General features: G+C 44.5%; 1 protein-coding gene and 1 pseudogene across 2 annotated transcripts in view; one reads left to right on the top strand and one right to left on the bottom strand.

Moving 5' to 3' along the window:
- The first annotated feature begins 2,062 nt into the window (after positions 1–2,062).
- Positions 2,063–2,932, top strand: LOC102999738 (GRIP and coiled-coil domain-containing protein 2-like; annotated as a pseudogene).
- A 970-nt stretch (positions 2,933–3,902) lies between these two features.
- LMLN (leishmanolysin like peptidase) overlaps positions 3,903–13,239 on the bottom strand; it is a 122,990-nt gene continuing 113,653 nt past the window's right edge. The window contains exons 17-18 of one of the 2 annotated variants that reach the window (XM_057544958.1): positions 11,647–11,707; positions 3,903–5,338 (exon numbers count right to left, since the gene is read on the bottom strand). In XM_057544958.1, coding sequence (XP_057400941.1) covers positions 5,263–5,338; positions 11,647–11,707 — 137 coding nt within the window. In that variant the 3' untranslated portion in view covers positions 3,903–5,262. Of the gene's footprint in view, positions 5,339–7,284; positions 7,398–11,646; positions 11,708–13,239 lie in introns of those variants that run through there. The other variant, XM_057544960.1, reaches the window with a different exon arrangement.

The raw sequence follows: 13,239 nt of genomic DNA, 5'->3' as shown, positions 1-13,239 counted from the left end.
TTTAGAATTTAACTGATCAGATCTTAAACCAAGTTCTCATCTGTTCTCAGAACAGAACAGGTTGAAGGCATTTCACACAGACCACAGCCCAATAGTATCAATTCATCTCAAAGAAGCAGAGCAGAGGGAGAGTGTCCTCAGCCATGCAAGATGTCTGATTCAACGTGCTTTCAATCCTGGAGAGCTTGTGGCAACAATTTCCTTGTCGTTCTTGGCAATTTAAGTTACCCTTTGTGAAATCAGTAGTGTTGGCAGGCCACGCTGCTAATTATTTGGAGTGCCTGGTCAGGCTTCCAGAGGCCAAGATCAGCTAGTTCTCTAATCTGTCTCCAGCCCTCCCTAAGCCTGAGCTCTTCAGGCTTCTATGATCCTTTCTCACTGCACCGTGTTATTTCATGCTCAGCTTTTAATCAAGATCCGAAGAGCCAAACATGATATAGGCTTTGCTAGTTGAACAAAAGGCAAAGAAAATATCACACTTGGAATTGTATGTATCTTGCTATTGAGGGCAAATTCTGTGATGACTCTCTGCAGGGTAGAGAGTAACAGATTTTTTTTTTTTTTTGGCCTTTTTAGTTAACAAGAGTCACAGACACATGCTGAACAGGGTCAGATAAATGAATGCAGTAGGCCAGGTGGAGACTGTAGTAAGTGGAGAGTGTGTGCCCCATCTAAGGAGAGGAGCACTAGTTCATTCCAACAGACTATTGCCAGAAAGGCCCCGTGAAGCAAAATCTTCTGATTTTCTAAGAGAAGCCAGAAATATGAGCTTTCATGTGAAAGTCCCTCAAGTTTTACATGTTCACCACTATTTCAAAAAATTGTTTAATATGTAGGAATCAAAACAGAAAGTGTTTGTGACCAGATTCGACCCATAGGCCACCAGTTTGGCTTCATGTCCTTTGCAGATTCATCAGGTTGTCACCTGTACTCATTCAAGTCATGGGCAAAATTTTGACCAGGACAGAGCCTGGTAGAGTCTTCCCTCTGGATTCACATGTATCCAATCAATCAGAACCGTTTGGTGTGGTGGAGTGCCTCCATTCTCACCCAGCTTATATTTCTCTACCTAATTTGAAAGGCTGTTATAAGAGATTTGGCCGAAATCCTGTGGCTACAGCATTTCTCTATCCTATGTTCTAGCAGCCTTAATCTTAAAGAATTACCAAATTAAAAAAGAAAAAAAAAAAAAAAAAAGAATTACCCAACAAGTTAGTGGCTGAGCTGAAACAATGTGGTCTCTGCTATCCCAAATCTCCCAATCTATTTGGAGACATGAGAACACACACCTGAAACACAGTCAAGAGGACTGGGCTCTGCTCTTCTCCATCAGTAGAGAGAAAATGGGATACGACAAGGGAGGGCCTTAGAGGGACCCGTCCATGATCCAAACTTAATAACAGAGCTGCAGGTAGGTAAAAACCTCTTTGGCTGAATCTACTTTGACCATGCCATGTCCTTTCCTGTGATTTTTCCCTTCTGCAAATTGGAGGAAATGAAATTTTCTTTAAGTATGGGCTGTTAGTCATTTGAAACAGTTTTCCTCAGCGTCTGTGGAATCTCCTTCCTAGAAAGGTTGTTATAGTTGGTACAGACTGGCTGTAAGGAAGATCTGGCAGGAGATCTGGGCCAGATGGTAATTATAGTCCTTATAGCCATAATTCTTTAGCAATGAGGGCCAAGAAGGAAGGCATTTGTTTCAAGTATCCATGACGAGGAAGATTTCATACTTAAGTGTTGCTTGGTCCCAGGTCAAAGAGGTTCCAGCCACATCTCCCCAATCTATGCCTGTGTCGTGCTTTCACATCACTTGTGTGTAGCTTAAGAAGGGAGGAAAGGGACTTCCCTGGCAGTCCAGTGGTTGGGACTTCACCCAGTGTGGGGGGGTGAGGGTTGGATCCCTGGTTGGGGAGCTGGGAGCCTCAGGGCCAAGGAATCAAGGCATAGAACAGGAGCAATATTGTGACAAATTCAATAAAGACTTTGAAGATGGTCCACAACAAAAAAAATCTTAAAAAAAAAAAAAAAAAAAGGGCAGAAAAGAGAATTCAAATTCAGCAGGATGCTGCAGGAGATCGTGTCCAAGGAGACCGGGCTCCGAGAGAAGCTGTGCGCCTTGCAGTCGGAGAACTCCGCGATGAAGTCTGAGCACGCGCAGACCGTGAGTCAGCTCTCGGCCCAGCACGAGGCCCTGCGTGGCAGCTTCCGAGACCAGGTGCTGCAGCTGCAGGAGGAGCACCGGCGGACGGTGGAGACGCTGCAGCAGCAGCTGACCAGGCTGGAGGCCCAGATCTTCCAGCTCCGGAGCTAGCCGTCCACAAGAAGCCCAGCTTCTTCCCAGCAACCTTTGAGGAGCCTTCGAGAAAGGAGAAGCACAGACCTCCCGCTTCTGGACGTGCCAGCCACGACCCGGGAGGAGGGGGAGGGGATGGAGACCACGGACACCGAGTCCATATCTTCCGCCGGCATCCAGGCGCAGTCCTTAGAGCAGCTGCTCCGTTCTCCCGAAGCCAGACTCGAGCCTCCTTCCTGGCACGCTGAATTCACCAAAGAAGAATTGGTTCAAAAGCTCAGTTCCACCACAAAAAGTGCCGACCACTTAAACGGGCTGCTTCGGGAAACAGAAGCCACCAACGCCATCCTCATGGAGCAGATTAAGCTTCTGAAGAGTGAAATAAGGCGGCTGGAGAGGAACCAGGCGCGAGAGCAGTCGGCCGCCAACCTGGAATACCTGAAGAACGTGCTGCTGCAGTTCATCCTCCTGAAGCCGGGAAGCGAGCGGGAGCGGCTGCTGCCCGTCGTGGACACGATGCTGCAGCTCAGCCCCGAGGAGAAGGCCAGGCTGGCCGTCGTCGCCCAAGGTGAGGAGGAAAATGCTTCCCGTTCCTCCAGCTGGGCGTCCTATCTGCACAGCTGGTCTGGACTTCGATAGACCGATGGGAAAAGCATTATTTATTAACCAAATAGAATCCATTCGGCAAAAAAAAAAAAAAAAAGGATCCACCACTACAGTTTTAAGACACTTCTTAGGAATCCTTTGTTCTCTCGAGTGAAAGAATATTTTACTATATGACTATTTAAAGACTAACCATTATTAAATCTGCACATACTCAGAGCTTCAGACAGTTTAGCCTAGAGCAGTGCTCAAAAGCTTCTCTGCCCATCTTGAGTTCCAGCCTCCTGTAATGCCGTAACTCTAATATCACAACTGACCTCCTGTCCTCATCCTTGTTTCTAAAATCTGAACAAAGAACCCTGAGCTCGGCTTTAGGTGGGAGACATAGGGTGTCTCCCTGACTATGAAAGTATGGGAGACCCTGAGATGAGTCTACAGGGAAGATACTGGGAAATCTTGATCCCTGCAGGGCTTTCAGCAAAGAATTAACACCAATCTGTCAGGTACAGAAACTGAGGAAGATGTGACCTCAAACAAACCTGACCCAGACCTTGGAAGGGTTTCAGTTGTTTCGAGTGTTAACAAGAAGCCACTAGGAAGAGAGTTGCCACAGAGAGGGAAAAGTGGAGAGTACTTGTTTTAAGCCTCAAATGTCCAAATGACCTTTCAGGACCCAGTGGGACACTACCTCCTGGGTGCTGCCTGGTCCATCAGTTTCATGTGTGAGCTCTGAAAAGGCTCTTCCATTCAGCCCAATTTCTCCCCTTTGTCACCAGCTTCTTCTTTAGGTCCAGGCCTCAGAGGAAAAATAAATCACATTTTCATCCTGTTCACCTTTGCTTCCCAAGCACGTCCATGAGAGCTGTCTTAGTCTGTCTGGACTGCTATAACAAAAATACCATAGACTGGGTGGCTTAAACAACAAACATTTATTTCTCACAGTTCTAGAGGCTGGAAGTCCAAGATTCAGTGTCTGGTGAGAGCTCTCTTCCTGGTTCATAGACGCCAGCTTCTTTCTTGCTGTGCCCTCACATGGTGGAAAGGGCAAGAGAGCTCTGCAGTCCCTTTTAGAAGGACACTAATCCCATTCATGAGGGCTCCATCCTCAAGACCTAATCACCTCCCAAAGGCCCAGCCTCCTAATATCATCACACTGGGGGTCAGGATTTAAACATATGAATTTGAGGAAGACAAACATTCAGACCAGAACCAGAGCTGTGAGAGTTCTTCCCTACATCAAACTGGATTCTGATGGACTGAGTATTGTTCTCCATAATCCTGGTCTCAGTCCTGAAGTAATCTTAAAGAGTTACCTTACCATCTTATACATCCCTTAACTCCTGGAAAAATCAATTTAGCCATGACAAGATGATGGTTATCTAGCTTTTTAAAGACACAGTGTTTTTCATAAGCAATTTATTGAACAACTGTCTGTACAAGCATGTTCATAGTTTATAATAAGAAATTAGAAACAGCCTAAATATCCATTAGTAGGATAATGTGTTGTTCCTGGAAGAGCTTCTGTATCATTTAAATTTCTGAGAATGAAAATGCTTTCATATTACTTGTGTCAAGTCACTGCTGTAGCCTTCTAAATGGTCCCCTACCTTTGTTCTCGCCCTTTGTAATCGTTCTCACTGCTTCTTCAGTGATCTATTAAAATGCAAATATGACTGTGGCACTCCTGGGCTTAAACGTTTCTTACGGTTTGTGCCTCTTTGTCTACCCATCACGTTCCGAGCTCCTCAGTGTAAGAGCCCTCATGATCTGTCCCTGCTCTCCTCTACAGCCTCGGCTCCTGTGCCTGTGCTCTGCTTTTCCTACCACACGTGACTTATCGCCATCCCTGAACCCATCAGTTTCTTTCACAGTTATATGGCTTTGCACTTACTCTTGCTCTCTCTTTTTTTAAAAATAAATTTATTTATTTATTTTTTTGGCTGCATTGGGTCTTTGTTGCTGCGCATGGGCTTTCTCTAGTTGCGGCGAGCAGGGGCCACTCTTCGTTGCGGTGCGTGTGCTTCTCATTGCGGTGGCTTCTCTTGTTGCGGGGCATGGGCTCTAGGCGTGCGGACTTCAGTAGTTGTGGCGCACGGGCTTAGTTGCTCCGTGGCATGTGGGATCTTCCCGGACCAGGGCTCTAACCCATGTCCCCTGCCTTGGCAGGCAGATTCTTAACCACTGCGCCACCAGGGAAGTCCCTCTGCTCTCTGCTTTTAGTACCTTCCTCCTCCTTCTCCAAAATCAAATTCTAACATAACGTACTGCTCTGCTCTCAGAAAAAAGAGCCCGCCTGTTCCAACAGCCACTGTGGGCTCTTAGCTCGCTCTGCACAAAGTGTCTGTGTTCACGCTTCGCCTGCCCCTCTAGAGAGCGTGCTCTTGGGAGCTGAGAGGTGTGTTCATCTCATATTCTCCACTGAAGCACAGGCCCTGTTGGATGCTAAATATTGAATGAATGAATACATTAATGAATGAACAAGTGTATGATTCTTCTAGTGCTTATATCTGTTAATTCCTGGTGTTTGTTTTAGGCTATACCCAATTATTTAAATCATGTTCACATATATAAAAGTATTGGGCTGGGGAAAGAGAGGTCCCATGCAAAGTGTTCATTCTCAGCCTCAAACCCTCCGAAAATAAGAAAGCTCATTTGTGATCCTTAGCTACCCAAAATCTTCTGTGACACTTGGAACACATCTGGGGACTTAGCTGGGATACACTATGTCTTTGGGAAGATCAGAATCATCTTAGGATTTGAGCCAAACTTAGCCTACGCCACTCGTTTGGTTTTTTGTTCCAGGACAGCACAGGTATGGGGGTCTTTTTTTTTTTTTTTTGGCCACGCCTTGAGGCTTGCAGGATCTTAGTTCCCAGACTAGGATTGAACCCAGTACCCTCAGCAGTGAAAGTGCAGAGTCCTAACCATTGGACCTCCAGGGAATTCCCTAGGGGTCTTTATTGTCTAAACCTGTTGCCAAAACAATTTTGAAGTCTGAAAGTATTCCAAACATGGTTAAAATGAATTCCCCAAGATGCCTTATTTGCATATGTGTGTGAATTTGCCTTAGGAATAATTGCTGACACTGACGAAAGCACTGACCTCTCAAAGCGCCCCATGCTTGTAGTACAGCACTTATAGTGCACTTAACGATTGGTCCTCTACAGCCTCACTGGAAAGGAAGTTCCACAGGGCAAGTGGGTTCATTTTTTCCATAATTATTGATACACAGAAAAGAATATATATAACATGCATGTAAGTTATGGAGCATAGCACTATTTCTTATCTTTCTATCCCTACTGCCTAGAAAAATGCTTGGTACAATAAATGTATGTTGAATAAACAAATGATTCTTCTATGAATAAGTGAACCAGATAGAACAGCATCTCCCAGATAAAATACCCATCAGTTGTCAGATAGCTAAAGGCATTATACCAAGGTGGACTGAACTCCCTACTATATGTATGAGAACCAAATTTTACTTTCCAGACTGATCCTCTTCCTGTCTACCGTTTGCAAGTTCGGTAGTGCAGCTCTATTCTAGGGCTACACGGTGGAGACAACACGGCGTGATTGAAAGACCACTGACTAAAGGCAGACAATTCTTTAGCCAGAGCTCTACCCTTTTACAGTTGTATGACCTTGGGCAAACTACACACCATCCCTAGGAATCAGTTCTCTAACCTATTAAAAGTGGGTTATTAATACTTACCTGCTGGAGTTTTAGGGAGTGTAAATGAAATAGCATCTGATGTTAATTACCTTCTCACATTATTTCAGGTAAAGAAACCTGTCTAAATATTTCTAGACGGAAATCATTGACCTCTGCTATTGATGGCGTACTGGAAAGTAGATTAAAAGCTGTGTTTACAAAAAGTTGCCATCAGCCTGGTGGTTTCTGCTTCCCTCTTAAATTCATGGGCCATATCAGACTTCCTCCTTATTACCTTGCAGTTGCATCTTTCCTTGGTGGCTTTATATTGCTTTTTGCCCTTCGTGGTAGCTAAATCCTACACATGGCATCCATGGAGTTGTTGTCTTTCACATATTCTTGAGGAGTCACTTTCTTTTTTCCCCTTGATTTAACCTTAGAGACAAATCAATAGGTAACTATGGTTCTCTCCCGAACAGTAAAAGAAAATGGAAAAAAAAAAAAAAAAAAGAGAGCGAGAGAGAAAGAAAAGGGAATTTTCTGTGCGGTAATTCTCACAGCTTATGGTAATGCCATGGTTTTGTACTTTTTTCTGATGGACACACCGTAGTTCAAGCAGTTCGATTTAGTTCTGCATAAGCAGTCCCCTCTTCTGGAATAGGTTATGGATTGTGAAGTGTAATTACAAAGCCAGTCATTTAAAACTCACAATGCCAGGGCCCACAGGAATGAGGTTACCCTGGGTCACTGGGTTCTCAGGGCAGTCCACAAAAGTCTGTCTAACGCTGAATGTTGCTGACCTGGCGCACAAGATGCAGCTACTCCCAATAACTCTGTACATCCTTGGCTCTGCAAGAGAAGGAGAGAGGGCACGCTGTGTTACGGCCCCGGGTGCCAGGGACACAGCTCTCCCCTACTCCCTACTTGGCTGGGCCCTCAGCTAGCGGTTGGGCTGTGCCAGGGAGGGGGCTGGGGAGAAGGGCAGAAAATCCTGGGCACCAGCACCAGAAATGTGACTCTCTCAGAACCTCATTCTAGTCCTTCAATAATAGTAATAATAATGACATTTGTATGGTGCTTTATGATTTACAAATGACATATTTTCATCCTTATATCTCACTGGTCTCATTTGGTTCTTACAAGTCCGTTGAATTTGTAATTGTTATAATTTCACTTAACAAGCAAGAAAACTGAGGTTCAGAAGTGAAAAGATTTTTTCTAAGGTCAGTGGGGGAAGGGTGTGAAAAAAAAGATCAATTGCCACCCAAGCATGGGTGCTTTTGACTAGGTCTTCCTCCACGCCCACATGTTTGTATTTCATTTATTTACAAAACACTTCATGTTTACTAGGTGCCAGGCACTGTTCTAGAGTTCTACAAATATCAGCCCACTTAATATGGCTCAGTCCTGAGTTAAGTTTTGCCTTATTTTCTTTTTTACTTTTAAACTTGTGCCTTGATCACCATGGAATCCTCTTAGAAATGGGTGGTGACTTTAACAATGTTCCCCAGAGGCACATTTTTTAGTCAGATGGGCTTGAACTACTGTGTCAAGTGATCTCTGACTCTCATATTTCTGTTATCAGGTGAGTTGTTTTCAAGAGTCAGACTCTGCCACATAGTTTAAATATGACGTGAGCCTTTATATTTGCAAATCCAGCAGGCCTCTCCACCATAGCCTTTTTTACTTGAAGACAAAAGAAACTGTCTCCAACCGGAGCTAATGTCTCAGCCAATGGAATATTGCCCTTAATAAACCCTCTACTGAATATTTCATCCGAGTCTGGCAGTTCTGTGCTTCTTGGCACCTAGAGAGTATTTGATCAGCCTAAGAGGAGAGTAGCCCAGCAGCTACCAGAACAGGATCTGAAATAGACCTCTGGCTTTGAATTCTGGCTCTCCTTCTTTCTATTTTTGCTCTTCTGCAAGTTATGTACCCTATCTGTGCCTCTGTTTTCTCATCTTTAAAATGGGGACAGTAATAGTGCCAACCTCACAGTGTTGTTGTGAAGCCTTTCCCATTCTACAGATGAGAAAATTGAAGCTCAAGGAATGGTAAGGAATTTTCCCAAGACCACACAATTAGTATGTGCTGGAGCTGGGGTTTGAATTTAGAGTTGCCTGTTTCCAAAGCACATACTTTACCAGCTGTAGGGATAGATTCAACTCCTGGCCAGGTGGTCAGTCAGATGTGCTATGTTGAGAACAATTCTGAGACTGCATTGGAGCTGAATGGGAATGAGTGTAGGCACAGGAGGGGAGATGGCATATGTCCTTCCCACTCGGCACATCCACTGATAGACCTGGACATCATTTAGGAAGGGGGGCCCCAGCCTGGGAGCTCCTTTAGGGCAGGTGCCGCATCTTATTGGTATCTGTCTCCCCAGCTCTTAGCATAGTGCCTGGCCTAAAGTAGGCAGTAAATATGCGTTGAAGTAGATTGAATCAAGCTGTCCAAAGACTTGCACCCTGAGGATAGGTCCTCTGCACTCTGGATTTGGGCAGCTTCCTTCTGTTTGCCTTAAAGAAGGCAAACTTCTAGTCTTAAATGAGACTTGGGGAGGCTCATACGTCCATATGTTAAGACCTTCTATAGCTTCCACCCTTATTTCAAGGGCAAATTTAAGTGTAAAAATGATACAAACAAGATATGTTGATTTTATTTTACTTCAGTCACTACAATGAAACAACAGCCAGTTTATCCAGCCAATTTATCTTCCTCTCCACTATGTCTACTCACTCTTCCTCCACTCCCAATTTCAAAGGCAAATGGATATTATCTTAAGTGTGGGAAGTAAGAAGGACTGATGGGTTAGAGTTTAGAAGTAACATCCTATCTTTGGAACATAGTCAGCCTGGGACCATTGATTCTGCTTCATTTTTCCTTCCTGATTTAAAGAGTAGTGGAAGTCTGGAGTGTTTATTGTTTCATGAGAGTCTGGGTAAAAGGAGTATTTGACTTGGTTTCATATGCAAACCCTGCTCATCTATTTAGGTGTGATCCAGGCAGAGTGCACTCTGGAAAACTTGCCCTTCCGAGTGTTGTTCTCTGAAACCCAATCTAGTGTGTATCCCCAGAAGGAGGCACGTGGTTACCTTCTTCTTCCTTTAAACTAAAATGGTATTTAGATCCTGCAGCATGAGGAGACTGGCTTAATGAAAGCAAGAAGCTGGAACAGATGACTTCTTCAATCTTCTTTTAGCTTAAAAAATATTATTGGTCACGTCCTCTTAGCCAGGTGCTATGCTAAATGCTTTTATGTACATTATCTCACTTAATTCTCTTAACAGCTTTGCGGGGGAGGTATCATTACCTTACTGTACAGATAAAATCTTAGACTCCAGAAAGTTAAGTGATTTGCTAAGATTGCATAGTTCCCGAGTGGTTAAACCTCATTTATTCAGTAAATGTTTGTTGAGCCCCTGCTTGTTGCCAGGCACTGGAATAAACTCTAGAAATACTGAAATGAATAAGAAGTAGCCCCGCACTCAAGAGCTCCCAGTCCAAAGACAAAGATGGATCTCCAAATGGATTATATAATCAAATGTAGTAAAGGAGTGATAACTGTATGGAAAGGGCATCACAGGAGCACAGATAGCAGAACTTTACCAGCCTGGTAGTCAGGAGGGTCTTAGATGATGAAACAGTAAGCACTGAACTGGTGAAGGAGGGTTAAAAAGGGACAGACTGCATCCCAGGCATTGGGAGGGGGCAACACAAGCAAAAGCATGGAGATGAGAAACAGCATTAAGTGTGAGATCCACAAATGTGGGGATTGCTGGACTAGTGTAGGTGTGGAGATGGGGCTGGCATGGTAAGCAGGGGCCAGGTCAAGGCTGTCCCTGTAGTTTTGCTTTTCCAATGACCTATACTCTTCCCCTTGAAACTTATGCTCTGTGAAGAAGCCTGTCCCCTGCTGAGAATCCAGAAATGGCCCCAGGGACTTCCCTGGCGGTCCAGTGGTTAAAACTCCACACTTCCACTGCAGGGGGCACGGGTTCGATCCCTGGTTGGGGAACTAAGATCCTGCATGCCGCGCGGTGCAGCCAAAATAAATAAATTAATTAATTAAATTAAATTAAAATGGCCCCAAACAGTTAGTCTTAGGTGAAAGTTTAAATCAGATAGTCTACTGGGAGGGAGGGTATTGCTGCAACCCAGAGAATCATTTCTCCTCTAAGAGGCTCCTGGGCCATCTCTTAGCAGATCAAGTATCTAGCCAGATAAGCAATTGGAGAGCTAGGGACAGAGATTAGAGTCAGTGTGTAACAGTGGGTGACTCTTCTGAAGCCCACACCCGCAGTGAATTGTTGTGATGAAGCAGTTAACTTCGACCCCTCCCCTCCCACCCTGGCTTTCTCTCTGTCTCCATCCTCCTACAAACTATCTATACACCTCTGCCCTTTTCCTGTGTTTGTCTTTGCTGTTCCTTCTTTGAGCTTGCATGGGATGCTTGTCATCACTGACATGAACTGAATGTATACAGCTTGGCCTCCACAACAGCGTTTCCTAACTGAACCGCAGCACAGTCAAATCAGCGGCATGAATCCTCTGGGACCCAAGATTAAGAGGATGAGATGAAAGCTTCTAAGTGGGAAACACAACAGCTAGATCAGGGTTTCCCAAAGTGTGGTCTGTGGACCACCTGCATCAAAAGTGTTTCTGCTGAGTGGAGATTAAAGGGTCCCAACCCAGGCCTATTGATTCCAAATATTGGAATATAGCCAAGAATTCTGTATTTTTAACAAGCCCACTGGAAGATCCTTTATATATGTGTGTGTGTGTGTATATATGTGTGTGCGTGTATATATGTGTGTGCATATATATATAAAACAATTGCCTAGAACAGGAATCATAAAATGGCAGCCATAGATCAAACTCACTTGCAGATCTATTTTGTTTGGCCCTTACCGTGTTTTAAAAATCAGAACATTTTACTCAAAAATCTAGATTTCTGGCTTCTCTCTATAGAGGCAACCTGGAGCCTATATTCATACAATGATCATCCGAAGCTAGCTATGTAAGGACCGTCCTGTTTCACTCAGCATGCTGTCAGTCCCCAGAGCCACCAGGGCCTCCCATGGCCTAATATCCTCACCTTTGACTTGGGCTCCTCCAGCACAGGTACCAGGTTTTTGTCATCCATGAATACTCCGTCTCTAAAACCAAATTTACAGAAGAGAGTGAATAAATGATGTTGACTAAATGAATGGGAACAAGCTTGATGATAAACTCCTCTTGGTTTGGATAACTTAACTGCAATTTAAAAAAAAAAAAGCCCTGGTCTTGGGTGCAGGACACACAGGTCCTCATCCTGGTTCTACTGCGGATACCTTTGGCTGTATCACCTCACTTCTCAGAGTCTAAGTTATCTTAACCACAAAAAGAGCTATAAGGATAGCTTTGACTCTAAATTCTTCAACAATTCTCGAACAGTGTAGCTTCTCTAAGTTGCGGGTAGCTTCCATTTTAAAACTGTACGTGGTAGAAGAGGGTATTGTGAAACTCAGCCCCAGCCAGCGTCTCTCTCTGAAGCTCCACACTCACAACGCCATCTGTTCACAAGGCAGTTTGGAATCTTAGTCTGACCTGAGGAGGTAGCTGACTCTCCGCATAGTCACAGAATGCTTGGTATTTACGGAGAGAGACTGGGCTAACGCCTTCAGTTATGCACAGGTGAAGTCCAAACACCTCAGCACAGTGCAGAAGGCTCTTCATACTCAGCTCCCTGCCAGATATCCCTGTGATTCCCCCCCTTTCACCAGCAATACTCAGCTACCTAGCTGTCCCCAAACCCATGGTGTTTCTCCCCTCTCTGCCTTTGTACATAGTCTTTGCCTCACCCCATCCAGCCATCTAGTGAATTCTACTTGGCCTTTAACACCCGGTGGAAAGACCCCTCTGGGAAGTTTTCTAGCCACTGCCCCTGAACCCCTTCTCCAGGCCTAACTTTTCACTCTCTCTCCTCAGTACCTTTAACTTTGTCTTGTACATGTCCCTGTCATTACATCATCACAGTTCTCCTTTATGTGCTGGCTCCCCTACTTGACTGTGATCTCCTTGAGGGCAAGGATCTAGGACACGTCTCAGAAGCACAACCAATGCATGTTGAATGGAGGCTGACCAGCCCTAAATCCCATATGCTGGAAGGACTGCACCTCGGCGAAGAGCTGACCATTAGCCCTGGTCTTGCCCACATTCCCCCTCCCCCAACATACACACTTATGCATTTTGAGATGCAGAGCTCATGGCTGAGCTTTAGGTGACGGGTGATGTTTGCCATGGGTTGATTATCCTATGTTTCAGCATCAGTGCTGCATAATGTTGATCGTAGGGATTATGTGTGAATAATTATTTGGTGTAGCACTTAGCATAGGTAGCATTTCCTAAATTGTTATGAGGAATCCTCTAATCCTCTTTTGGAGAATGTAAATAGACACTGTATTAAAACAGTAATCCAGTCAAAAAAGTTTGGGAAAGTCTGAAGACTTTATTAGCATATTAAAGGCTCAGATGTCTGGGGATAAAGAATGAAGTTTAATTTTGTTTCACCCAGTGCTTCCAAAGCTCAGTGTTGAGGAATGAACACTGAATTAGAAGTCAGAAGACTTGAGTTCTCATTTCCCCTCTGCCAATAATGCAAACGTGTGATCTTGAACCAGACACTTCCCCTTTTGGAGCCTCAAATTCC

This window comes from Balaenoptera acutorostrata, chromosome 4, assembly GCF_949987535.1.
Source record: "Balaenoptera acutorostrata chromosome 4, mBalAcu1.1, whole genome shotgun sequence".
Taxonomy (NCBI): domain Eukaryota; kingdom Metazoa; phylum Chordata; class Mammalia; order Artiodactyla; family Balaenopteridae; genus Balaenoptera; species Balaenoptera acutorostrata.
The sequence above is the reverse complement of the archived record's forward strand: the minus strand, read 5'-3'. Positions and strand labels throughout refer to the sequence as shown.